At 33.9% G+C, this 27417-nt stretch overlaps 1 protein-coding gene across 4 annotated transcripts; it reads left to right on the forward strand.

The window, feature by feature from the left end:
* The first annotated feature begins 1 nt into the window (after position 1).
* LOC107933173 (nuclear pore complex protein NUP205) lies at positions 2-24373 on the forward strand. 4 transcript variants are annotated; one of them, XM_041117268.1, is made up of 45 exons: positions 4-344; positions 449-544; positions 929-1003; positions 1112-1216; positions 1348-1458; positions 2423-2582; positions 4512-4597; positions 4737-4859; positions 4959-5186; positions 5719-5808; positions 6584-6739; positions 7251-7367; positions 7463-7669; positions 8679-8780; positions 8937-9080; positions 9405-9535; positions 9609-9728; positions 10486-10609; positions 11135-11332; positions 12106-12224; positions 12312-12462; positions 12584-12696; positions 12788-12869; positions 13015-13101; positions 13213-13290; positions 13849-14052; positions 14715-14807; positions 14885-14998; positions 15114-15281; positions 15381-15436; positions 15517-15589; positions 15686-15876; positions 15960-16086; positions 17488-17565; positions 18166-18330; positions 19293-19457; positions 19539-19673; positions 20816-20959; positions 21431-21553; positions 21678-21773; positions 21879-22016; positions 22175-22275; positions 22508-22627; positions 23270-23402; positions 23920-24373. In XM_041117268.1, exons 1-45 carry the CDS (start codon positions 204-206, stop codon positions 24001-24003), a joined length of 5652 nt encoding a protein of 1883 aa, XP_040973202.1. In that variant the 5' UTR covers positions 4-203; the 3' UTR covers positions 24004-24373. The 4 variants fall into 4 exon arrangements, 2 of the variants coding, with proteins under 2 accessions (XP_040973202.1, XP_016720827.2); XM_016865338.2 differs by having other exon boundaries at positions 5-344; positions 15111-15281; XR_005930232.1 differs by lacking the exon at positions 23920-24373 and having other exon boundaries at positions 15111-15281; positions 22175-22272; positions 22506-22627; positions 23270-23403.
* Positions 24374-27417: the final 3044 nt, after the last annotated feature.

A 27417-nucleotide genomic window follows, 5' to 3' on the forward strand; every position in this document is an offset into this window, starting at 1 on the left:
TTAGATTAGATTTTAGGGCTTAGGGAGGGTTTCTATTTTTTTCCTGTCTTCTCCTTTCTGCCGAGTCCATCCCTTTCCTTTTTTACCCTCCGACATCCATTTACTTGTCCACTTTCTCTGTTTTCCTCTCATTCTTTTTTCCTCTATATGCTACTCATTTCCAAGATCTCGTCCTCTCTCTCTTAGGGTTTCATTAAACAAAGATGGTGACGCCAAAGCAACTCCTCTCCATCATCGAATCCTCTGTCGTCAGTCCTTTTCCTCCATCGCCGGCGCAGCGAATCGAGCTCCTTCACGCCATTCGAACCTTACTTCCCTCTTTCAAATCTCTCCTCTCCTATCCGGTATTTTCTTTCTTCTACAATTTGTACGAAAGCTCTTTTTTTTTGTTTGCTACTAAATTGTTCGTTCCTTTATTAATTCTTTAAAAAAATTGCGGATTTTGTAGCCCCCGAGACCCTCCGACCGGGCGCAGGTTCGGTCCAAAGAAGTGAGACTTCCGAATTCTCCGCCAATCTCGCTTGACGATCAAGATGTTCAAATTGTCAGTTGAATTTTGCTTTAATGCTTTGCCGTTTATTTTCTATTCCTTTTGCAGTTTCTTTTCTTATGAAAATGAGGCGTTGATTTTAGGTTTTGTTTTGGACAGTTAATTAGAAATTGGCTTAAAAGTTAGGTGAAATACTTTTAGTCGGTACTGTTTAACGTGGTTCTTGGATGGAGAGGGAATTACTATGTGTTTTTTTGTTTTTCATGAGTCCATTGACCAACCTTGATGTGGTTCCATTGGGTTCAGTTTTAGTAATTTCTTCACTGTGGAAAAAATTGCTGCATTATGACGCCGTTGTTGGAACTAAGTTGATTATGCCATTTATTCTTTATCATCTGCAATGTTATTATCTTATTACCATGCTACTTTTGATTATAGGCATTGAAATTGAGTGATGAGCTCTATCTAAATGAGATAGATTGCGTTCAATTGCTTGTTTCTGCCAACCAAGAGGTATCTTTGTCCTTTCTGTATGTGCAAATTTTTAATAATTCTGTTGTTCCATGCTTGTAGACTAATGTTTTGTTCGGGCATTTATGTTTTATTATGAAAAATTTCCAGTGGGGCTTAGTTGGACGAGGACCTCTAGAGATTTTACGCCTTGCAGCAGGACTTTGGTATTCTGAGAGGCGAGATATAATGATGTCTCTCTATACACTTTTGAGGGTAATTCCCTCCCTAATGCCATTCAACATCCTGCATCATTTGGTTGCAATTCTGTTCTTTCATTTTTTTTTCTTTTTGTTGCTGTTGTTGTAAGAACTGATAATTGTTTTTTTCTTTTTTCTTTTTGTTAGGCTGCTGTGATTGATCCGGGACTTGAAGCTGGTCTTGTGGCTGATATTCAGAAGTACCTGGAAGATCTTATCAATGCTGGACTTAGACAGCGATTGATTTCTCTAATAAAGGTGTGGAACTTTGTAAAATGGTTGCTTTCGTATTATGCCTTCTGAGAATGGGTCTGTCTTTTTGCATTAATTCTTATTCTTCTTTTAGATTGTTAATATTGTCCAGTTGTGAGAGAATTGATAGCTCATTGCAATTGTCCATAATCTGCCTAACCATCATTATTGTTCTGAATGGTTCAACATTTGATTTGATCATTATTTCTGGATTTTGTGATGGTCTTCATTTGACTAGTCCATTACGTATTTTTCATGATAAGATGGAATAAATGACTTAATAGTTATGTCTATCAGATATGTGGTTTATTTGAGAATCATATAGCTTAAAGGTAAATGTATAATATATGTGTTTCTTTCCTTTAGTTTTACTAGTAAACACTACTTGAACTACTTGTTATAGAGCCAGGGAACTATATAGAGCATGCCCAATGATGTAGATAACCGTGAATATGATCTGTTTTCTAGTGGATTTGATGGGCTGAATGATGTACCTATGTCTCTGAGCATTTAACAAGTACATTATATTGGAAATTTTCTAAGTGAAGTTCTTTTGTAATCTAGTTTATAGAACTGTATAGCATTACCACCTGGTTAGTTTAACTTTCTTTAAATCTAAATCATTTTTTTAAATCATTTTTTTTTCTTTTCTGAATAGAATGGCCTAATTAGCCTGGTTGTCAACTTGATTTATAGTTTGAGTTGCAGAATTGAAAACCCACCTTTTTTACATATTTATTTTGTGAAGTAGTTGTAAGTGGTGTCAGGTTATATGTTATGAGATTTCATATTTGAGTACAACCGTCATTTTAAAGATGCATTTAGTTGAGCTTTATCTCATTTCACTTTGGTGAATCGTAGGTGATTGGTTTTAGGATAACTTTCCCTTTCTTGTTGGCGTTAAATATGAGCTTTCCTCTAGTACTTTTCTGTTTGGTCTTTTAAATGCAATTAATTGTCATTGGCTTAGGAACTCAATCGGGAAGAACCAGCTGGTCTAGGTGGGCCTCTCTCTGAACATTATCTTCTTGATTCTAGAGGTGCCCTTGTTGAGCGGCGAGCAGTGGTCTATAGGGAACGGCTTTTACTTGGACATTGCCTTGTCCTTTCGGTTCTAGTTGTGCGGACAGGTAAGCAGACAATTCAATGCACTTTTTGCAGTGACATATGGCAGTAATCCACATTTGATTGAATGGTAGGACATGCTTTTTCAGTGATTTCTGCATGTCATCCTTATAGCCCGCATTATATTAAATTAATGTCATTTCTTAGCTTCTAAAGTAATGTTACTGTTCCAGTCTGTTGGCTAAAAATAGTACTACTAAATAGTGTTTCAAACATGCAAAGGAGGGACATGTAGAGAAGATATGATTTGATATAGTACCCGTGTCATGATAAGGATTGAAAGAGCAAAGAGGATTTATAAAGGATCTTATGTATGTTGATCTTATTGAGCATATTGCTTTGTATAGAGCCAACAATGATGCATGATGATTCGTAGATCCTACATAGTGGGAAATGCTTAGTTTGTGATAGTTGGTTTATGTACCTCATAAAGTTTTACTTTTTGCATTAATTGATTAAATTTAGCCCCGTTCATTAATCAAAATCTGAGAAAGGAGTGAGCAAGGAGGTTAGACCATCTAGACTCAAAAAGCTTTGTCTCCAATTCTTGTTGAAATTGTTTTTTTGGTACTATTTTATGCAAACCCCACTACTTGGTTTTTTGGCTGATTCATTGTCTATAGTTTACGTTATTCTGCAATAGTGTGTGAAAATTGGTAATGCAGCGTGTAGGAGGAATTTAGCATTTCTACAAGATGGAAGTAGATATTAATCTAGATGGATATGGTTCTTTTGAAGGATTTGAAGTATGTTTGAGTGCAAAACTTGTGTTATAAACTTTTCTTATGAGGGGTTATTTTCGAATGTATGGTGTGGCCTTTGCTGCTGTAACTTGGAATCCTGGATGATGTTGAGAGTTCAGGGTTCTAACTTTAAGATTCTCTTGCATAGAAAATCTAACTTCAAGCTCTTGTAATTTCAGTTTCAAGTTGTGATGCTTTTGAATTGTGAAGTAACACTAACAATGATGGGCAACCTATAAACCAGCAGTAAAATAATTTCTGAGCTATTTGCTTTGTTTGAGTAGCTTCTTTAGGATATAGAGTTGGGGGTTATAAACTAATTAGTAGGAAATGTTATGTCCATCCGTGATGTTCTCATTTTGACTTGGGTTTCTTTTGGTTTAGTTGTATGCTTCATGTGATATTGTGGAGCTTCTATGTCATTTTCCGGTTCTGCCACCAAAATCTTGATTCTTCAAGACCTTCCCCCCTGTTTGGTGGTTATTTAAAGGTTTTCAACATGGAAAGACTGAACATCATAAACTATAACTAGGTTGGGAGCATTGTTGGCTAGGATAATGTAGCATGAGATTTGCTTTGATCTTACCATAGGAGACCATACATTGCCCCTTTGTTGTGATTAATGCTGGTAGTATCTGCCCAAATTTTTGAATGAAGTTTGAAAACTTAATATTGGTTATCCTGATGGTAGAAAAAAACAAAGCCATGTTAAAGAAAAAGTTGTAGGATCCTGAACGCTCAACTCAAATTGAATATTAACTGCCAACTTCAAAATTACACTGCACAAAGTAAGAAGATTTCCATGGTTTTATGAGGTTCTATGTTTTGTTTAGTGGTCATTTTCCCATAGCAGCCTATTATGAAGCTTATTGGTCTTGGTTTAACGAATTTATGTGGTAATCTCTATTCTTTGTTTTTCATTTTGATAGAAAAGGGGTAAAATTAATACAAAAAAGGAAAAATCTTTTATATTTTAATCCATGAATATACCAAATACTGGAAAAAAGAACTAGGCTATTACTGGAACTTCTTCTAAGACCTGGATTCTAATCACAGGATGTACACTGTGTCTACATTTCTTCTGCACACCACCTTTTTATTTGACATTTTACTGATTTTAACAAATCTGCACAGCCTGTATATCTTATTTTTTCTGATGTTAACAATTAATTATACATTTTTATCGTGTAGGTCCGAAAGATGTTAAGGATGTCTTTTCTGTTTTAAAAGATAGTGCTGCTGAACTTAGTGAGAGCAGTGACACCATAAAACATCAGGCATGCCATTTTCTCTATAATTTTCTGTGGAAAAGATTTTCCTTTTATGTTTCTCGTCTTGCAAATATGTGCAGACAGATTATATATGCACATGCTTCTGTATGCTTCCAGACACTTATTATTGTTCATTTCTATGCAGATTACACATAGTCTTCTTTTCTTCCTTGTCATTGCTTTCGTATCAGATGCTCTTAGTGCATTATCTGATAAATCATCCATCCTCTCTCATGATGCTTCTTTTAGAAAAGAATTCCAAGATACTGTAAGATGAACTACTGTCTCAGTTTCTTTTTCCCTTGCTGACTTGATTTTTTTAGCGAAAATCATGGTGTTATTCTCCTGAAACACTTGAACATTTTAGGTGATGGCTGTGGTAAATGACCCAAATTCTGAGGGCTTTGTTGGTGGCGTAAGGCTCGCTTGGGTTGCACATTTGATGTTAATACATGATGAGATTGGCCTTGGTGAGGCAGTGTCAACTGTGTCTTCAAATGAATTTGGTTACATAAATTTTTGCTTGGAATCGGTTTTTGCCAAGAATGTGTTCCACTTTTTGCTGGAAAAGGTTCTTCGAAGTGCAGCATATCAGGTGGATAAAGTTCTTTTGAAAAGATGTTCTCTATTTCCTGGTTCTTGCTTTTATTAATTTGGAGTACCTGCACCATCCCCCTTTACGTAGTGGATTTTCATATTGATTTTTCCATTTTCTTAATTGTTGTCATCATTTTGATATAGCAACAAATTTTGACTGTACAATTACAAGTATAAGACAGGTACAAATATATGTCCGACCAACTACAATGTAGAATCTGACCAATACAATGCGCAGCGGAAAAAGAACTGGACAAAAGCCGGACCAATCTGGAAAGAATCGGACAACACCCACACAAGGCATTTGCACATGGTGGGAGGGAGACTCACACATCACAATTGCAGATGGTGGGACTTGAACCCCGATCTTCAAAGTCTGGGATCTCGGCCTCTGTCAATAGTGCCAGGGCCTCATTGACTGATAGAGCAACAATTTATTTTAATTTTTGGGGATGTTGTGATGTGCTTTATATTTTTCGCTTAGAGCATATAATTAAGGTAGTTGACCTTGTTGTTTGTGACTTTTGCAGAATGATGATGAGGATATGGTATATATGTATAATGCTTATTTGCACAAGCAAATCACCTGCTTTCTATCTCACCCAGTTGCCCGAGATAAGGTTAGTTCAAATTCTTAAATTTTCTGATCTCATTTATGGCTTGCATGTTGAAAGAAACTTGAATGGAGTACAACTAATATCAGTCAGATTCTGTTGTCAGTCCTTTTATGATATTAAATTATGGCAACTTCGATATCTGTTTCAATATGGTATCTTTAATTTTTTTTCCTGTACTTTAGGGTTGGGGTAGGTGGGCATTGAATCAATTTCTGTTTATATGCAGGTGGCTTAGATAAATTTTTTGTTATCACGGTTTGTGCTTAGTACCTGCATCACTAGGTTTATTTTCTTGATTTCATGCAACATATCAATTTATTGCGAACTCAGTGTATGTAAAATGCTATTTTACATAACAAACATGTACATTTTTTATTTCTTTCATGTATTTTAGGATAATGATGCAATGAATCTAAATTTATCTCATTTAACAATATTGGCTTTTTTCTGTGCATGATAGATTATCATTGTGCTTTTTATATGCGTTTTGTTACTTAGACCTGATTTGTACGAAAATTACTTCACATTGATGATGTCTTTGAGGAGATATTTTTGGAAAATCAGCTTGGAGAAGAGCGTGCTTAATACTTACTAGGTCTAGGGCATATTATTAATTGCTTTAGAAAATTTTTTCACCATTGTCCTTCTGTTTCGATTTATCCTTGACTTCTAGTTCTATAATATGTTTGTGTTAGATTTATTTGCTTTTTACATCGGAAAGTCCATTTTATTTTCATCATTGTCAGCTTGACCTTTTAATTGCAACACTTCACTGTAGGTAAAAGAATCTAAGGAGAAGGCTATGATCACACTTAATACATATCGCATGGCTGGAGATTTTGTGCATGATGGCAGTATGCAAGGTGAACAAGCTGCTGAAGGTGTTCCTTTACCTTTTGTGTCTCTCTTGGAGTTTGTGAGTGAAATTTATCAGGTTGGTTCATCAGTTTGTGTATGATCTATTCATTTCAAAAGCAAAAAGCTTTGTACGTATATTTGGGACACATTGATATTCAGTATAATGTTGATGTTTATAAACCCAAAAGGAAAAGAATTGTGTTCATTACTTGAAAATAAAGGATTGAAAGTTGTTTCTTTTGGTAATCTGATTATTAAATTCTTAATCTGATTAAGCTACTACTCTCTCTTTTGCTTCACAAAAAAAGTCATTTCTGTTTGATGAATGGATATGCTTGTGTTTTTTTATTTTGCTGCTGTTCTGCACCTCCCTGTAATGAGATTGAGTCATTTCTTTTGTGAAAAACAAATTAATCCATTTTTTGTGACGCACAATAAGAATCTTGAAATGATGCTTAACTTCCCTTTTTGTGGTTGAATATATTCTCTCAATCCCATTGAGATGGCCTTCCTCCTTTGACATGTTGGTGTTTTTTGTAGTTCTTATATCATTTTAGCCTACTTTTAACATTTGGTGAATCTTTCAGAAGGAACCAGAGCTCTTGTCTGGCAATGATGTCTTGTGGACATTTGTGAATTTTGCTGGAGAGGATCACACTAATTTCCAAACTCTTGTGGCTTTCTTAAACATGCTGAGTACCCTGGTATTTAATTGTATTATTTGTTTTGCAAAGCATCCGTTGTTGTATTTATGGGGTTTATTGCACTATGGATTTTCTTGATCGGATTTCCGTTGCAGGCTTCTAGTCAAGAAGGTGCTTCAAAGGTTTATGAGTTACTCCAGGGTAAAGCATTCCGCTCTATAGGGTGGAGTACATTATTTAATTGCCTTTCAATTTATGATGAGAAGTATAAACAGTCTCTTCAAACTGCTGGGGCCATGTTACCTGAGTTCCAGGAGGGAGATGCAAAGGCTCTTGTTGCATATTTGAATGTTCTGCAGAAGGTTTTGACCTCTTCTTTTTTTAACAATCTTTAGTGTGTTGTTTAACGTTTATTTGCTCATTCTTCCGGTGAAGTATTCAGGTTTGGCTGGCTGTTCCCCTATATTTTCCATAGAGGCTGCCACTCCGTTCATCCTTTTTTCCTTTTATATCTTTGCTTTTTCTAGCTTTCTCTCTTTTGCCCTCTTCATTCATTTATCTCAAGAACATCTTTCTAGGATCTTTGCAAATACTTGACCACCAACAAATTAAAACTTATGATTTAGTAAGATTTTCTCTTGCGCAAAGGTTTTCGACATCACCTATGGTCTCCCATATAAAAATATATTAAATTGCATGTACTAGAAATTTTCACTTGTTTCTTTTAAGATTTTCTTGAATGATTAATGTTATGGAGAAAGTATGGATAACATATATGATTGAAATTCTTGGGTTGGGTGTATGAATTTCCTTTAGATATTGTTCCATCCTATGTCCTAGTTTGTTGGATTTTTTGGTTTGATTTCAAATTTTGTTTTAGTACTCCAGATTTATAAAGAATTTTTAATTCAGAAATGGTTTCTCCATTGATTTTGATTTCTTGACCTTTCCTATAGAAGATGTCACTGCAGTACATATCATAAATGTTTGTTTAATTTTATAATCTCCATGTTCCTTCATCATATTACAAAACAAGGTGAACGGGTGCGTCAAGAAGTAAAAACTGCTTAGGTCCAATTATAAACTTGTTGGTGTATATATTGGTGAATTGCGATTATAAAAGCTAATCTCTTTGGTTGTGCATTTTCCAGTTTCTGTTGTTTGTAGCTTATACTCACATGGTTTATATTGTATGCATATCCCTCTTTGTGCATGCATATCTATTTATCTTTGTGAGTTTCTTGTCCTAAACTAATAATGTTTACTTGTTCTAGGTTAGGTATCTTTGTCTTCCTATAGACTGAATTGTACATTATCTTCTTTCTGTCTTTCCCATTGATGGAATAATTGGTAATCTGTGATTGGTTACAGGTTGTGCAAAATGGCAATCCTATTGAAAGAAAGAATTGGTTTCCAGATATTGAACCATTATTTAAGCTCCTTAGTTATGAGAATGTGCCGACATATCTCAAGGTTAGTTCTATCATTTTATCCCTTGTCTTTTCTTTTCTCCCTATTTAAGTCCTTTATGTCGTTTTAATCTGAATTTATTGATGATGATTCCCAGACTTCTGCTTTGGCTGGATGTTTTAAGGAATTGCTTTTAAGAATATTTATATATTTTCACAGGGTGCGTTGCGGAACACAATCGCTACTTTTGTTCGTGTCTCTCCAGTCCTCAAAGATACTATTTGGACTTTTCTTGAGCAGTATGATCTACCAGTTGTTGTTGGGTCACAAGTTGGGATTAGTGGCCAACCAATGGCAGCCCAGGTTAATTTTTCTATTTGGTATTAACGGTTGATGTGAAGGTGTTAGGTATTGGCTTTCATGTTTTGTTTGGTTAGGTGGTTGATAAATTGTATCAGATGTGGAGATCTATACTTTACTTTTTGCAAACAAAATTAATAATAGAAGCATATGAGTCCAACAAATTATCCTGAAGCAACTGCTTATTTTACATGAAGTGTTCATGTTAAAATATGCCCGTCAAAATTTCCAGGCAAATAAGTATGATATGACCATGAGTTTTGGCAAGAGAAGTGTGTTGTGCTTATTCAATACATATAGTGTTCATGTTGAGTTTTGTATTCACAGGTTTATGATATGCAATTTGAGTTGAATGAGATAGAAGCAAGGAGAGAACAATATCCTTCAACTATATCTTTCCTTAATCTACTAAATGCTCTTATTGCTGAAGAAAAAGATGTAAGCGATAGAGGGCGTAGGTACTGACCGTTTCTTTGCATTCTTAGTTTCAATTTTCTTTCTGTTGCCTTTCTCATGGTGTGTTTCTTGCAGATTTTTTGGCATCTTCAGGTTCATATATGATCATGTTTTTGGGCCATTCCCTCAAAGGGCCTATGCTGATCCTTCTGAGAAATGGCAACTGGTTGTAGCTTGTCTTCAGCATTTTCATATGTGAGTATCTCTTATAGTTCCTATAGTTTTACTCTGGAAATCCTTTGTGATATTTTTGGTACTTTCATGTAGAGTAAGGGCTTGTTTAGCATTGCTTTTTAATGTCCGAATGTACTTTTTGGAAGCAAAAGCATTGCTAAACAAAAGGCCTCAAAAGTGCTTTTTGAACCAAAAGCAAAAGCTGGTTTGAGGTGCTTTTGCTGTTGGTAAAAACACTATTTAAGTATTTACTTTTATATGATTAATTATCACATATTTGCATAATTTGTATAAAATTATATTTTGAGATTTTATTTTAAATACAAAACATTATTCACTTATGATATATTTACAAATTCTAAAATTATTAAAATAAAAGTATTGTTCGGATGAAAGAATTTTATTTTATTTTTTAAAAAATATTTTTATATAAAATTTCAAAATTTATTTTCATAACATATTATATATATTTTTAATACTATTAATTGATCGAATTATCATTCCTAGTAATCTAGTAATATCAGTTTTTAACATGATGTCCTTTTTAGACATTTTATCTTCTCACAACAATACCAAACACTAACAAAATCTTATAGCACTTATTCATAGCACCGACACTTTTTAAATGCACTTTTTCCGAACCAAGCTTTTCCCAACCACAACAGCAATGCTTAACTAAGCCCAAGTAATGCCAGTTTTTGTTTTGTCAAAATTTATGAGTATTTATTTGACTCCCCTACCCCTTTTTTTTTTGCATTACTTGTAATGTAACTTGCAGGATTCTTAGCATGTATGATATTCAAGAACAAGATATTGATAGTGTTATTGACCGATCACAACTTTCAGCAGTAACGCAACCATCTTCACTTCAGATGCAGCTACCTATCTTAGAGTTGCTGAAAGTATGTTGCATGACTTTTTCTTGTTTCTGTCTTCCTATATGGCTAAAAACCATTTTTGAAGACTGTTGAAGCAAGTTCACCTGTGAACTTATTAACTTTTGGTGCACAATTGTTTATCCTTGGTGCAATCTCTTGATGTTTCCTAATGCAACCATTAATTATTTAATTGCCATCTAATTATTTTCTGCATAGGAAATTATACTTCTGAACAATATTAGTATAATTATCCCTTATTGCTTTGACTCTGTGATCTGTTTCTTGCCAAGGTGGCATTTTAGTGCTAGTGCTTCTAAGGTTAATATTGTAAACAAACTGCATCAAAAGTTGTGCTGGACTTCAAGAATAATTTCCTCAAGTTTAAAATTTGCATGTAATTTGCTCAAATTTATTTATAGTTTTTTTCTTAGTAAGTTTGATAGGAATGATTTGTGCCTGTTGCCTAACATTTTCCTTATTTTTCATGATATGATTTTTTTTCACCTCATTGATATTAAGAACAAAAAAAACATAATGTTCTCTTGGCAGGATTTCATGAGTGGTAAAACTGTTTTCCGAAATATCATGAGTATCCTTATGCCAGGGGTGAATACAATCATTGCTGAAAGAAATAGTCAAGTATATGGGCCACTTCTAGAGAAGGCTGTGCAGCTGTCATTGGAAATTGTAATCCTTGTTTTGGAAAAGGATATACTTTTAGCTGATTTTTGGCATCCTCTATACCAGGTAATTATTCCAACTGTGCTATATCTTTAGTTTTTTCTTCTCTATAGCTTAGGATGGACTTTGTGGAATATTGTTAAGTTGCAAAAAAAATAGGTTGAGATTTGGAATTCTTTTCTGACTTTTTATGAGAGGTTTGGATGCTAAGCAAAATTTTCTGGTGATAACCAAGTTGGTAATGACTTCTATATCTGACTCCGGCTTTTTAATTCCACATATTTTTGTTGATGACCCGTGGTTTGTTTTGGAAACAATGAGGTGCTTTGCTTGATTTAAGAGTGCATGTTTTCTAAAGTCAATTGTTTCTATATTTCTCAATTAAGGCCATTGGCTTTTAATTGATTATGGGTTATTATTAATCTGTGAGCTTTTTTCCTTTTTATACTCTCTCTCTATCTCTCATGTTCCCTGTGTCTAGAAAAGATTTGCATGCAAATTCAAACTTGAGCTAGCCTGTAAAAATGCTAGGAGAAGGTTTTGAAGAGCATAATTGTGAAATAATGTGAATGTCTTTCCTTGGGGAAACATCTGGCCATCATAAAAATTACTCTTTGATATGTTTGAATTTAGCTGATGAACGTACATCTCATCCCTATTCATGTTGGTTGCAGACTTGCAGTGTATTCTCAGCTAACTTTTTGAACCCTAAGTAGTATATTTTACATCACATGCGATTCCAACTGATATTTCCTGATAGTAGCTTCCATGTTTTAGTTATGTGTGTGACTAGATCAGAGGGAAGAAAACAACCTCAATTTTTGCATGTTGCCTTGCAGCCTCTGGATGTTGTACTCTCGCAAGATCATAACCAAATTGTTGCTTTATTGGAGTATGTCAGATATGATTTTCTACCACAAATTCAGCAATCCTCTATCAAAATCATGAGCATTCTAAGGTTGGTTCTATTGGACAATATTTCTCTTATCTCTCTTTCTGATTCTTTGGAATTTGGTTTAAATTTTTAATTCTACCTTGGGTGAAGTTCTCGCATGGTTGGGCTGGTTCAGCTACTCCTGAAATCCAATGTTGCAACTTCATTGATTGAGGACTATGCTTCTTGCCTTGCGTTTCGATCACAAGAATGTCAGGTTATAGAGAACGGTCGTGATGATCCTGGAATTCTGATAATGCAGGTTAATCTGGATTTGTAGTGCGTGTATTTTTTGTTTATTTATTTATTTATTGCGGTCTTTAGTAGTTCAAGTGCTTTGAGCAGTGTCTTGAACTTCTGCGTAACTTTTGTGATATTTTCAGCTCCTGATTGATAATGTCAGTCGGCCTGCACCAAATATTACACATTTACTGCTTAAGTTTGATCTTGATACCTCCATTGAGCAGACACTTTTGCAGCCAAAATTCCATTTCAGGTTTTGTTGCTAGTTTTTCAAATACATTCATGTTTATTTATGTAAATGTTCGCTTGGACCCTTCTGCAATACACTCATTATTATCTTACAGCTGTTTGAAGGTTATCCTTGAAATCTTGGAGAACCTTTCAAAGCCAGATGTAAATGCATCGCTTCATGAATTTGGTTTTCAGGTTAGAGCTACTCTATCGTGTATATTAGATTTCTTAAATGGAAAGTTTCTTGCATTCAGATTAGATCTATTCTCATTCATAGCTTCTCAAATTTCCAAAGAAGTGGGATTATTTCTTAGAAAAATTTACTTGTCCATTGATGCAGCTTCTTTACGAGTTGTGTTTGGATCCTTTAACATGTGGACCTACCCTGGATCTTTTGAGTAACAAAAAATACCATTTCTTTGTAAAGGTATAACATGCTTTGATGATTTAAAGATTTAATGTTTTTAATTGATGTCTCTCTCTCTCATGCGTTTTGCTTGTTTCAAGGAACTAAATCTTATGCATTTTTATGTGGCAGCATCTTGATTCTGTAGGTGTTGCTCCACTTCCCAAACGAAATAGCAACCAGGCACTTCGTATCAGTTCTCTGCATCAGGTTTTTTTCTTTCCTGGTTAATTTAGTTTTATGCTTTTGTTATTGCATCGTTTTGACCAAGTTGTAGTGCCATTTTCTTTTTTATTGTGAGATTCAACTGAGGCAAATCTGATGGGGCATTGTTTTCTGGATTAAAATTTTTTTGGCAACTTCCCTCATGATTGGAAGTTGACTATCTTCTCAATTAAATTTATAATTTGAGCTTGGCCCTTCACACTTGACTTGATTAATACTTGATAACAATCATTTCAGTAACCTGCCTTATGTTTTACTCCCAACAAGATTAAATAATCCTTGTTTTGCTTAAAGCACCCTAGTCTTGTGTCAGGCCTTTCTAAGCTCATTTATTAAACAATTTTGTATTTTACCTTTTTTTCTTTCTGAAGTTTGTTAAATATATTTTGAAACCAGTTGTTTGGTATTATTTTACATTGATTAGTGGTCATTATGGTGCAAGCTTCATCCGCAACAGATTCAGAATTAAGTTCTATTTTTTGAAAATGTCTTGTGAGCTATATTGTACTACTTTTCTTAACTTTTGCTCCTTGTCTTCGGCAGAGAGCATGGCTGTTGAAACTTTTAGCTGTTGAATTACATGCTGCTTACATGAGTAGTCCCCATCATAGAGAGGCTTGTCAGAGTATCCTTGCTCACCTTTTTGGGCAGGATTTTGTTGAAACTGGCACTGATGTAATCTCTCAGTCCTTAATTCTGCAAAATAACAAGGAACATACTGCAACCAGAACCATCAGTAAGACCAAGGTATTACCAGCTACTTGTATCTATTGCAATTTGGAATAAATAAATTTCCTCACATGGCTGATGATCTTAAAAAAAAAAAAAGAAGTTGATGGTTATCAAAAAGTGAGTTTAGTTTCAGTTTCTAGTAGTTCTTTTCACTGCTATTGCTACTGATGTAGTTTTTCCTCTTCTCGATTCCCCAGTTATATGTTTTATGAGTCAAAGTGGTGGTTCCTTTGCTTTTTTAATTATTAATTTTTGGCTGTATCAACAGTCACAAGAAACTTTGACAAGAATTTTGGGAACTTTTGAAAGTTCAGTCTATGTTTTATGCTTGTTTCAAAGTGGTGGTTCCTTTGCTTTTTTAATTATTAATTTTTGGCTGAATCAACAGTTACAAGAAACTTTGACAAGAATTTTGGGAACCTTTGAAAGTTCAGTCTATGTTTTATGCTTGTTGCATACATGCTGATGCATGTTGCATTGTTCCTTTATTTACGTTCCATTATTGGCAGGGTTTTGAATCTTTTTGACTATTGTTTCCATCTATGCTATTAATCCTAGTCTTATACTTTGCATGAGATGCATTTTCTGGTGTGTATTAATAGTGTCATATCCTTTAAGAAGAGTGTGAAGTTGGTTTGATGTCTCACATTGTTGCACTTATTTGAGATTAATTTCAGGTGTCAGAGTTGCTTGAAGTGGTCCAATTCAGATCTCCAGACACCACTATGAATCTTTCTCAAATTATTTCTAATATGAAATATAATTTACTGGTAAAATCCTCCGACTGATTGTAGCTCTGATTCTGAAACTACCTATCATCTGTGCTTGCTCATTTCTGCTTTCATAGGTAGAGGACATACTAAGAAATCCATCAACTTCTGGAAAGGGTGGCATCTATTACTACTCTGAACGTGGTGATCGTCTAATTGATCTTGCTTCACTTCGCGATAAACTTTGGCAGGTCTGCTCCTCTTTCTTAAAAGAAAACTTGCCTCAAAATAAGAGGTTTTGTTGCTTTAATGTTATATATGTATATATATTTCGCTGAGTTTGATCTAATTTTTTTATTTCAGAAGTTCAACTCTGTTTATCCTCAGTTGAGTAACTTTGGTAATGAAGCCGACCTGAATGAGGTTAGAGAGACAATTCAGCAGTTGTTGAGATGGGGATGGAGATACAACAAAAACCTTGAGGAACAGGCTGCCCAACTTCATATGTTAACTGGCTGGTCACATATTGTGGAGGTCTGACCACTTATAGTTGGTTTGTCCATACTCAATTTTTGTTTTTTAAAAAAGATTTCATATTCTCATGCCCTATGTCTGTACCATGTGCTATGGCAGGTTTCTGTATCAAGAAGAATCTCGTCGCTTGAAAATCGATCTGAAATTTTATATCAGTATGCTTTCCTATCATCACTAGTACATATCTTTCTTGTAATTGACTTGCAGTGTTGCTTATTTCTCTGTTGATTGTCAGGATTCTTGATGCATGTCTCGGTGCTTCTGCCTCTCCAGACTGCTCATTGAAAATGGCGTTTATATTGAGCCAGGTAACCTACTGAACTCAAACTTGTGAACTTATTGCCTAGCTTTCCTTTTTATGGCAGCGGTTCTAATAACTTGCCTTCTGCACGAAATGTTGCTAGGTTGCTCTTACATGCATGGCAAAACTACGAGATGATAGATTCTTATTCCCTGGTGGTTTTAGCTCAGATAATATCACATGTCTTGATATTCTCATGGTGAAACAATTATCGAATGGTGCTTGCCACTCACTACTGTTTAAGCTTATCATGGCAATTTTGAGAAATGAATCATCAGAGGCATTGAGGAGGCGGTATGGTTCTTGTTACAGAGCTGGTGCTTTTCTTTGCTTGTTGTTCAGTTGTTATCTGACCTTTCTGTTGTATCTGTCTTCAGTCAATATGCTTTGCTTCTGAGCTATTTCCAGTATTGTCAGCATATGCTTGTTCCTAATGTGCCAACATCAGTTCTTCAGCAGTTGCTGCTTGATGAGCAAGATGGTGAGGAGTTAGATCTCCAGAAGGTATGTACTCTCTAAAACCTTTTTCCGATTATTTCTTCTCTATATTGCAGTTTTTATGTCAATGGCTTAGTTATATATTTGGCTCTTGAACTTGGCGCCTTCACCCATGTTGGTACTTAATTTTTCCTTTTGGGACCATAGATCCACAATAGTACCCGAACTTTCATTCCATCAAACCTTTTGCCCCATTTTTTTAATGCCGTTTATTAGTGATGATACGCCATTTTGAGGGCGTGCCATGTCATCACCTAAAATGAAAAAGATACGATGTAATAAATTCATAAATTAAAATAAAAAAACTTTTCATTATTTTATTTTAATATTCTACTTTCATTTTATTTATTTTATTTACTTTTGTTTAGTTAAAATGAAACCCCCTAAACTTTAAAACCCGTAAACTTCACACTCTTCTTCTCCATCACTGCCGCTGGTATCATCATCAACCTTAGACAAATTCTGGGCAAGTTTTTGAAACGTTCTCTTTTTCTTTCCCTGTCCACCACTTTGATCCACATACTGAGATACAAATTGCTGCCGTCAATGACTCTAACAACCGTCAGATATGTACTACTTATGGTGGTTGGAAGGGAGAGGTTGAAGCCGGTTCTAGCTTTTGTATCGTCGGTGATTGAGGTCCCTGCAATAAGACCTTGTCAGAGACTAAAGCGTGGATGAGTTGACCGAGATAGAGATTAAACCAGTGTTAAATCTCATCAAAAATCACCAACTTTTTTATAAATAATCACTCAAGAAAACAACTTTGCAAGCCTTACATATCTCTTTTCTTTTCGTAATGCTATCAGGGAGGGTTTTTTAATTTTTTAAAGTTGTTTACCCTCATTTCTGATTATCAATCTCTGAAGCCCCTAATGTTTCATTTCTATGAGATATATGTGGCAGGAATTTTATGGGTTGGATATGAAGTGTTGTTATCCTCTCTGCCTTGCATGATTTTTACCGCTTTAGATTCCTCTAGTTGGTATATATAAAACGAAGAATTCAAATTCTTTTTGGGCTCTAGTTCACAGTTTTGTTTTTCTTTTGTTCTTATGATAGAGAGTAGCTTCCAATTTCTTTTCCCAGAATAAAAATGTTGAAACTTTAATCATACAAAGTTTTAGACTTGATATTCCAGCTGATTTTGGAGGTTTTTTTTTTAAAAGTTAAAAAGTTCTTATATATATATTTGAATTTTAAACTTTTTTTCTTTTTCTTTTTTAATTTTCAAATGGTATTACATAAACAAGAAAAGGTTTGGTGGAATGAAAATTTGGGTACTAATGTAGTCCAAAAAAATTAGGTACCAAAATAGGAGAAGGTGCCAAGTTCAAGGGCCAAGTATATAATTAAGCCTAAGTTAATTGAAGAAATACTTCATTGGCACTGATCCACATTTTGCAGATTGACAAAGAACAGGCAGAACTAGCTCGTGCCAACTTTTCCATCTTAAGGAAGGAGGCTCAAGCCATCTTGGACTTGGTGAGTCCGCAACACCCCCCCCTTCTCCCCCTCTCAAAAAAAAAAAAAAAACAGTATGGAACTCTGATAATATTTATTGCAATAGTTTTGCTAATCTTATCTAGCAATTCAATTGGAATATGTTATTTCTGAGAGTTTGAACTCCTGGTTTGTCTGCATTGGAATACTCTATATGTTTGTTGTGTGTATCCATACAGCTCCTTTGAATTCATATACGCAGTCTACTGATCTCTCCAGCTTTTGAATTCTATCAACCTGAAAAACTAGTGACATATTTTTTGGATTCATACATGTGAAAATCAGAGCAGTGATTTTGTTATTTTACAGGTTTAACTTAGTTTATTCTCTTTATTGATATTGTTTACAAATGAACTGTTTTAAATAGTTTTGCAGTTTAATTTTTCTATAATTCTTTTATTTCAGGTCAAGTTTCTTAATTTGAAAAGTTTTCTTGATTGTAAAATTTTTCTGCTGGAGATTCATGCTGTTCTATAGAATGTATTCTTATTCTGGTTGATATGGGGGAATGTCATATATCTGTATTTTGGTGGTTTTTTCTTTCTCATTCTGGTTTCATATCTATTCAATATCAAACTGCAGGTAATAAAGGATGCAACTCATGGCAGTGAACCTGGCAAGACCATATCACTCTATGTTCTGGATGCAGTAGTTTGTATCGATCATGAGAGATATTTCTTAAGTCAACTTCAAAGTAGAGGATTTTTGAGGTCCTGCTTAATGAGTATTAGTAGTTTTTCTTCTGCGGTATGTGTATTCTTCATAAACTAGTTGCTGAATTATTTGCTATATATTATGTTTATAAGCATGAAAAATGTAGAATGAGAAGATGGAGGAGATAAAATATAGAAATATAGAGGGAAAATCAGAAATAGATGGAAACAATTAGGAAGTACAAATGAAATTGGAAGAGAACAAGAAGAACTAGGCTAGAAAACTAGAAAGAATTGAAATAGTAAATTTCAATAATCAATATCACTATTTACAATAACTCAAATATTCATCATAAAAAGCCTACTCAAAACTAAAATAATATAGGTATTTATAACTAAACTCAAAACCCTAATAAAACAAGATACCAAATATAACACTAAAAATTGTAATGCTTGGAAAGAAATAAAATACTAATTAATATATAAAACAATCTAATTATATGAAAAAAATCCGTAAGATATGAAGTCTTAAATACTGTAATCCCTCAACTAGCATAGTTTCCATCATCCCATCATAAGATTAGTTGGGGAAATGTGATTAGATTGGTCCTCAAGTTGGAAATAAAGATTTATTTTGGTATTAGCTGGCTAAAGTGCATTATGCATTCTGCCATGTTATTTTTATCCATAATTAATGATATTAATCAATGATTCTTTTTTCACCAAGGGCCATTTGCCCGGTTATGCGCTCCTGGAGCTAGGGCCTTAAATGTTAAAACTTTTTTAATGCTCTCCATCTTGTTGCTTGTGGTCATTTTGACTTGCACACAAGTTTTCGGCAAAAGAGTACTTGCCCTTGTGTTAATTGTTTGTATGTGAATATAGATTTGTTCCTATCTCCTGAACAGTTTTCCAATTGCTCCCCCTTCTGCTTCCTGACATCCTCTCCCCACCCCCAAAAGGAAAATCTGGAGAAGCATTACCTGAGATCTTTAACCTCTATAAGCTCCATTTGTCTCATGCATTGCATTATGAACTGTATGAATATTGTTTCAGGATGGTGGTCATTCACTTGACTCAATGCAACGGGCTTGTACTCTTGAAGCTGAACTCGCTTTGCTTATGAGAATTTGCCACAAATATGGGAAGTCTGGGGCACAGGTTTTATTTTCTATGGGTGCTTTGGAGCATCTTGCTTCATGCAGGGCAGTTAACTTACAGGTGAAATTGCAATATTTGTGGTTATTATGATATTTATTTTCCTGAAGTTTTTGATTTGATGGAAATTAAACTATCCACCAGGGAAGTTTGAGGGTTGAGACGAAGCTGAGGATAGATGGGGCTGTGGACGTTGACAAACAGCGAATGATTGTAACTCCTGTATTGAGACTGGTGTTCTCTTTGACATCTTTGATTGATACATCTGAGTTTTTTGAGGTTAGTTGGCACTCTTTATTGTCTTTGAAGTGTGGTCACTTATTGCTTGTAATGAAAGGAATCTATTCCTATCCATCCTTTGAGTCTGGTTTAACTGTAGAATTCAACAAAGTTTTCACCTCTTTAATGTTTTTGCATTACATAAGAAGATATGAGGATGAGGGTATGACTCTCTGAATCTGAGGTAAAACTCTCAGAAAGTTAAAGTGACTCATACTGGACATGTATCCATGTTTGTAAGCTAACCATAATAAATAATATTATCCCACTAGCTACATAGCAGTTTTTAGATGGTTCCAATTGACATCGCTCGAGCTTGGTATTCTATTTATTGAAGGCTTCATTTCATTGTTACTTATATTTGCCTTTTTGTTTCACAAACCTAAAGTAAAGAAGTGCATGTGGATCAAAGGCATGAAGTAGTTGTAAAGGATTGAAAATTGTGGTTTAACTGTCATGGATAATAAGAACCATAATTTTGCTTCTATACTGAGTCATTAAGCTAGAATTGGTGTTATTTTATGCAATTTTTTGATTTTTTAATCAAATATGATTTTGCTTTTGGAGGAAGCAGAGATCATGTAATATAAATAATAACCAAACCTAATTAAACGCCTTAACTCATTTAAGGTTCTTGCTACTGGTATTATAATAATCTGTTACTCAAAGTTGATTTCAAGCTTGAGTGTAAGAGTTGAGCTCTGGCTTCAAATCTTTTATCCTAAGCCACTCTTCTTGCTGCTGTCATATTTCTGATTATGATTAATAATGATTGGCGTTATTGTTAAATTAATCTTTATCAAGCTTATGATGGTTTCAAACTAAAGCTCAAGAAACGAGTTCAAGCTCCTTAATATTTGAAATTGAGTTTGATTGATAGCTTCTTTATGACTCCCTTGTTTGACATCTGCAATAAGTCATGTTCATCTGAACTAAAGCATCTGAGACATATGGAAGAGCAGAAACATTGCTGCTAGGATTTTAGCTGGATTACCTTGCATTCAATCTTGTTTCCTCTCTCAAATTTTCATGAGCCACTATTTATTTTCTTTCTTATGTTCATATTAGTCATTTTCCTGATCTTCATTCTCTGTTGTGCCTGATGCGGGTTTTCTCCTATTCCTGTATGCTTTGTTTTATAGGTGAAGAATAAAATTGTTCGTGAAGTCATTGATTTTGTGAAAGGACATCATTTGGTCTTTGATCACGTTCTTCGGGAAGATGTTTCTGGAGCTGATGACTTGTTGATGGAGCAGATCAATCTTGTTGTTGGTATACTTAGCAAAGTAAGAACCTTTGATGTGTGCTGCTGTAATATTATCTGGCTCTAAATTTTTATACTTGCAATCAGGTAGCAATTATCTGCTTGATTGGTGCTTTTTGGACACTTTGGAGGTATATGGCTTTAAAAGATTCAAAATTACTACCTCCCTACCTTCTTTTCTAGTGGTTCTCGACTTCATGTCATATTGATCATCTTTCTTATCTTTCTTGTTGATAGTAGTTTCTTTTGTATTAATAAAATAAACTGTTGACAGCTTATCTTAGCTAATCTCATTACTGATTTTTAGGGATTAGATTAGCTTAAAATTAGGATTGTTGATTTAATGTATTGATTACGTTTCCTTAGATAGCCCTACTCTTTTAGTATAAATAGCCATGTAAATTTTCTGTTTGAATATACAAGAGAAAAGGATTCATGATATCATCATAAACTTTTGATTTGATGACACATGTTTCCCTTTTTTTCATTATAGGTTTGGCCTTATGAAGAAAGTGGCGAGTATGGTTTTGTTCAAGGGCTTTTTAGTATGATGCATATTCTTTTCTCTTGTGATTCAGACAGACCCTTTCTTTCAATCTCAACAAGATCTCCGGAGGTATGCTAATGTCTCTTCTGAAGGTGCTGCAGATGCTACACATGTATTTTTTATCCTTTTTTTTCAAATGATTAGAACCTAATGAATTTGGAACTCTATTTTTTTTCTTTCCACTGGTTAACAGAATCGGAGGAAGTCAGAACTCAATGTTTTTCAATTATGCTTTAGCCTGAGTTCTTATCTCTACTTTTTGGTCACTAAGAAATCCCTCAGGCTGCAGGTATGTTTGAAGCAAATTCTTTCATCTATATATATATATATCTTTTAATTATAGCATACTCTTTTAATACAAAAAAAATATGCCTCATCCATCAACTTGTTGCAGGTTTCAGATGACTCTCCTGAATACCATTCTCCTGTTAGCCTGCAGCAGCCAACACTTAATTTACTTTGTTCGCTTCTGAATGGTGTCATAAATTCCCTCGAAAGAGCAGCTGAGGAAAAATCTTTACTTCTGAATAAGGTATTGTTGGATTGAATTAAGTTGTGAAAGATCTCAATATTTTTTTTATGCCATTTATGTCCGTTGTTCTTTGCACCTGGATATCCTTTCTGCATTTACATTGCTTCTCTCTTCACCCCTTGGAAGTAAAAACTTTTTAATTTTTCTTGAGTTTGCAGATTCGAGACATAAATGAACTATCAAGGCAGGAGGTGGATGAAGTCATAAATATGTGTGTTAGGCAAGATTTGGTTTCGGCATCTGATGACATACAAAAAAGGTATCAATTTTTTTTGTCTTTGCTTTGCTTTTGCCTTTTCTGTTTTATTTAATATATATAACTTCCTTAGCGATGGTTTTGTAACATGCATTTGAAATTAAAGAAATTTCTCTCAATTGAAGACAAGATATTCTTATGGGTTTGAAATTACATTTATTTGTGGTGGTAATAGTGTTCTGGTGCATCCTCAATGTATTCTATTTTTTGATGATGTGGTTTTCATGTTTTACAGGCGATATATAGCAATGGTTGAAATGTGCCAAGTAGCTGGTAATAGGGATCAGCTAATTTCTCTGTTACTTCCTCTTGTGGAGCATATATTGAATGTCATCATAATCCATTTTCAGGATAGGTGCTTTGTCTTTTGCCCCCTGGTTTTGACATAAACCTTATCATTGTGCACTGTTGATGAGTGATGTTATTTTCCTCAGTACTTAGTTTGTGTTGTACATGGTTCTGATCATTCTGTAATTTTCAAAAATTGGTGAACCCATATCGGCTAGTCCTCTAGTTTTTTTAATAATCTTATTTTGTTGAATGGTTTTGGTGCTTAGTAGTGATAAGCCACAAGGAATGAGATGTTTAAGACTGTTGTATGTAAGAGTATTGAAGCAAGTTGGATGAGGTGTTAAAGTTGTGTTGAAATCCTGTATTTGTAGGATTTTGAAGTGTAGAAGAAAGTTCTTTAACTCTCTATCTGGCTCTTTTTTGTGATAGTGAGTGATCAACAGTTCTAGTAGATAATATATTTTAGAACTAAGTTATCTAAGTTAGAATGTACAATAGTTATAAAAAAATTGCCTCTGCCATCCACATTCCTCTCTTCCCTTTTTTTGGGTTCAGTTATAGCATGATTTGTCCTTATAGGCCAGTTGATATCCGAATGTCAGGCACAGCATATTGATGTTATGTTTTCTCTCATTTTAGCTCTCTTTTCCAATACTTGTGTTGTTTTGCAAGTTGTCTTAGATTGAATTCCTGGCTTTCATCGCAGCTCTGGTGTATTCAATACTAATGGAAGCATGAAAACCATTACATATGGTTCCAAGCCTGACTCTGGGCAAGAAATTTCTTTGCTGTGCGGAAAGCTAATTCCACTTTTAGAACGACTCGAGTTATTAAGTGAGGTAAGCCATTTCCCTGATCACTGTATAGACCTCATTCCTTTTCCTAGAATGCACAATCTTCCTTCTTGGAGCTCGAGCTCCTGTTGTTATCATAAAATATCCTCATGCCATATGAGAATTAGTATTAGACATGGAACAATGTGTCTTTACTTTATCTACTGTAGTGGTTGAAATTCTGAATTAATAGCTTTACTGATAAATTGACATTGAACACCAGGTTGGCTACTGACATGAAAAGAAAGTTGGCAATACTGTCAGTGTTAAAATTTTTTGTATTAGTCTGTTTGGAAAGATGGCGGTGTCATGAACTTGAAACTCAGTCAATTAGTTTTAACTTTTGGGAAATTAGAAAGAAATGGAGGCACTTAGTCTAAAGTTTATCCAAAAATTTATATTCGCCTTGGATTTCTTTGAGGCTTGTGTTATCATGGTTTCATTTTCAGCTACATCTCTGCACTTGGTTTTCATTGTTGGAACATGGTGACTTCATTTTTATTGTTGTTTCTCATCTTCTCAGGAAAAAGTAGGTCACAACCTTAAGGTCTTCCGTAGATCAGTGGCTTCACTGAAAGAAATGGCGATCCAAAAGTTTGCTGGATGATGGTTTAATGAGTGAGGGTATTTCGAAAGATGGTAATCGAAATTGTTCACATTACCAGTCACTGCCCTCTGTCTGTAAATTAGGAATGTAACAACAATTCGTGCATTTGACGCTTTCTATTATTATTATTATTTAATTTTTTTAAAATTTCTTTAGCGTATTGGAGAAGAATACAATTTGAATATAGGTGTTGAAACTAATTTCATGTTTTCTGTTGGGGTATAAGATTAAGCCCAAGCAGCCATTTAATTTGAACGAAGCTGCCCATCGTTTCTGATTCCGAAGCTTGTTTTCTGACAGAACACAAGGAGAAGTGGGCAGCATTTAAACAAGTTGTATTTCAAATCTAGTATAAGCATTTCACGTGTCATATCTCAGGAGTTAAAACAGGACAAACAGTTTTGCATAAATACTTTGGTTGGTTTCCTAGTAATACAGAAAATAGTAAGAGATATCATTTTTATGTATTTCATTTTTACTTATAAAAATTGATCTTGTCATTTGTAGTATTTTTGGGGTCTTAATGTTAAACAATTAGGAATGAATTAAGCCATAAATTGTTTTAGGGGCAATTGACCACGTTGTACTCGGTTTTGCACTGTTGTATCGGCCTATGCGCGCTGCCGCAGTAGCACTTTTTTTGCATTGATGAAAATTTTGGTCTATACCTTTTAATCAATTTTGGTCGGTTGGAATATAATGCATCGGTTGGTGCATAAATAATTTTAGAAAATATAATATTTTTAATTGTTTATTATTATGTTAAATACTTAATTTGAATATTATGTTCCAATAGAAAATTGTGCGTGACCACTCGAAAGTATTTGGTTGAAATCATAAAATTAGCTAAAATTTATTTAAAAAGATAATTTAATAAAATTGAGTTATGCTTGGGGGGAAGAAGTAGCATTCTAATAATAGTTTTCACGAAGTTTGATTTGAGATCAATGAATACTTCAAACGTTTGCACTGATGGATGAATATTCCAATTCAAAACTAGTTAGAAAAGTTTTGGCATCTCTATTGAAAGATTTGCAATTAAATTCAATGCCATCAAAGAAGTGACGGATATAGACAACATAAGGATTAATGAATTGATTGAATCTTTACAAACATTTGAGTTAAATCTTGTTGAAGTCGGAAAGAGTTAATTTTAAGGAGAAAAGAGTATTGCTTTGCAAGTTATGAACTCAATGACCATTTTAAGGTCCACTGTAATAGAAGATATTCAGGAATTAAAAGCTTTGCTTAATTAGAACTTCAATGAAGCTTTCAAGCAGTAGTCCAAAAGATTTAAGAAGTTTGAGACCACTAAAGGTTTTCTCGAAAATTAATTCAATAGAGTTGCGTTCACAGAAGAGGCTAAGAAAGAGAAGAAAGAGAGGGAATCTAGTGTCACGAGTGCCACATATTTAGGCACATTTTCGCTGATATGCGAATACTCTAGAAAAGACGAAAAAAAAAATCCTTGTGTGTCACCTGGAGTGATGAGGATTCCACTAGTAACGACGTGGCATTCACAACTATTGTACTGTAGTATGTGATGTTGACAATGATGATGAATTTGAAGGGGAATTTGGAGAAGAGTTTTTGTAGGACTATGCTTGACATATGGGAACAAGTCTATGATGTGAATGCTAAGTTGTTGCAAGAACATACAAAGATGATCAAATAGGTGGAAGCAAAGGAGTCCTTCATTGCTGAAGAAATAACCAAGTTGGAGAAACCTCAAGAGGAACTCAGTGCTGTTTGGGATTTGACGTCATTAGTGTAGTAATATCGTCTTTATGTACTTATAATTTTTTCAACAAATTAGTTTAATAAAATTCCATCATTATTATTAATATCTTTTGCATAATATTGTTAACAGTTTTTGCACGTAAAACATAATGAAAACAAATATTGACTTATTGATCATCTTATTTTTATCTAATAATAAGTTGTATTATGTTGTCGGATCAGAATGTGAGAAGACAACTTATATTAGTAGGTAATCTAAAAAAGGTCTATAGTCTAATCGAAACTGATAAAGTCGATTAAAATACTATTACATCATCTATCAAGTACTATTGGAGAGATACTTATCTTAGATATTGGAGCGGATAACTCCCAAAAGATAGATACATAAATGTGATTTGGACAAGACCCAAATAGAATAAATTCTAAATTTGTTTATGTATTTATTAACTTGTGACGTTCATAATACGACTAACCTCAATCCTGAGTAAGTGACGAACTATATGTTCGTGACTCATATGCATTGATGTGTTAAAAGCCTAATTTCAATTAGTAATAGAGCCGAAAGTTGGTGTGTTAGGTATATTACTTTTGCATGATATAGTAGAATTTAAAGCCCAATAAAGGTAAATGATATCATATCAGTAGCATTACATGGTAGATTGAAAAGTAATGTGGCCACTAGTCATTTATCCTAAGATGAATTATTTAATTACTATGTGTTAGTAATAGATTTTTTCATAAAGAAAGATGTAATGGTTAATATGAGATAAAATAGTATCATATTGGGAGAATAAATTTTATCCAAAAAGGATTAATGATGTCTTATGAGGTTAACATACATATGACAAGTTTATTGGACGAGCATTTGATATAGTAACTTTTGTAATGTTATATAATGTGGAAAGCTCAGTCATGATGTATAATAGACGAAGAGTCAAAATTTAATTACAAATTATTTGAGCTTTAATTATATGTGCTCAATCAATCCTTTCATTAACTTGGTATAATCTTGATGGTTTGCAATAGAATCAATGATATGAAAATGTGAAAAAAACAAATTAGAGAAATAGATCGTGTGGATCACTATTCAAAGTGAATACGTTTTCTTACTATGAACAAGAGATGACTTGATAATTAAATTAATTTTTTTGAATTATTATTTAATTAAATCATAATTAAAATTTGAAGTAAAAATTAAATTAATTAAGTTGTAGTTTAATAAGAACAAGCTATTAAATTAACTCGCTCATAGATTATAGTATGGTAAAATCGTCATGACTTTAATGAGAATGAAATTGGGTTAGAGAAAATAATTTAATTGGTTTAATTAATTAATTTAATTTAATGGATAAATAATATCTAGGGCATAAAAAATATATTTTTGGAGTTAGATAAATTAAATGAGTTAATTTAAAGATCAAATAATACATATAATTGAACCCGATAAATGAGGAGGAGATATAAGACTTGATCAAGAGCAATGGGTGACAAACCCTAATCCAATAAAAGATTATTGTCGCCACCCCTTGTGTACTCCCCTAATGGGAGTTGGTTTTCCTATTAAAAATATTATTTTTCAAGTTACACCTTACTTGACTGAAACTCGTGTTATTTTCTTTTATAAATAGAGGCAGAGTGCTAAATCAAATTTACACTTCACTTAGGTTGGTATTT

The sequence above is a fragment of the Gossypium hirsutum genome, chromosome A07, assembly GCF_007990345.1.
Source record: "Gossypium hirsutum isolate 1008001.06 chromosome A07, Gossypium_hirsutum_v2.1, whole genome shotgun sequence".
Classification (NCBI taxonomy): domain Eukaryota; kingdom Viridiplantae; phylum Streptophyta; class Magnoliopsida; order Malvales; family Malvaceae; genus Gossypium; species Gossypium hirsutum.

Bases quoted from the DNA above. Each gene is read 5' to 3' on its own strand.
- LOC107933173 (XM_016865338.2), top strand. From the start codon at position 204: ATGGTGACGCCAAAGCAACTCCTCTCCATCATCGAATCCTCTGTCGTC. The intron at 1,459-2,422 runs GTGTGGAACTTT...TCATTGGCTTAG, and splicing joins GATTGATTTCTCTAATAAAG to GAACTCAATCGGGAAGAACC. The intron at 4,860-4,958 runs GTAAGATGAACT...TGAACATTTTAG, and splicing joins GAAAAGAATTCCAAGATACT to GTGATGGCTGTGGTAAATGA.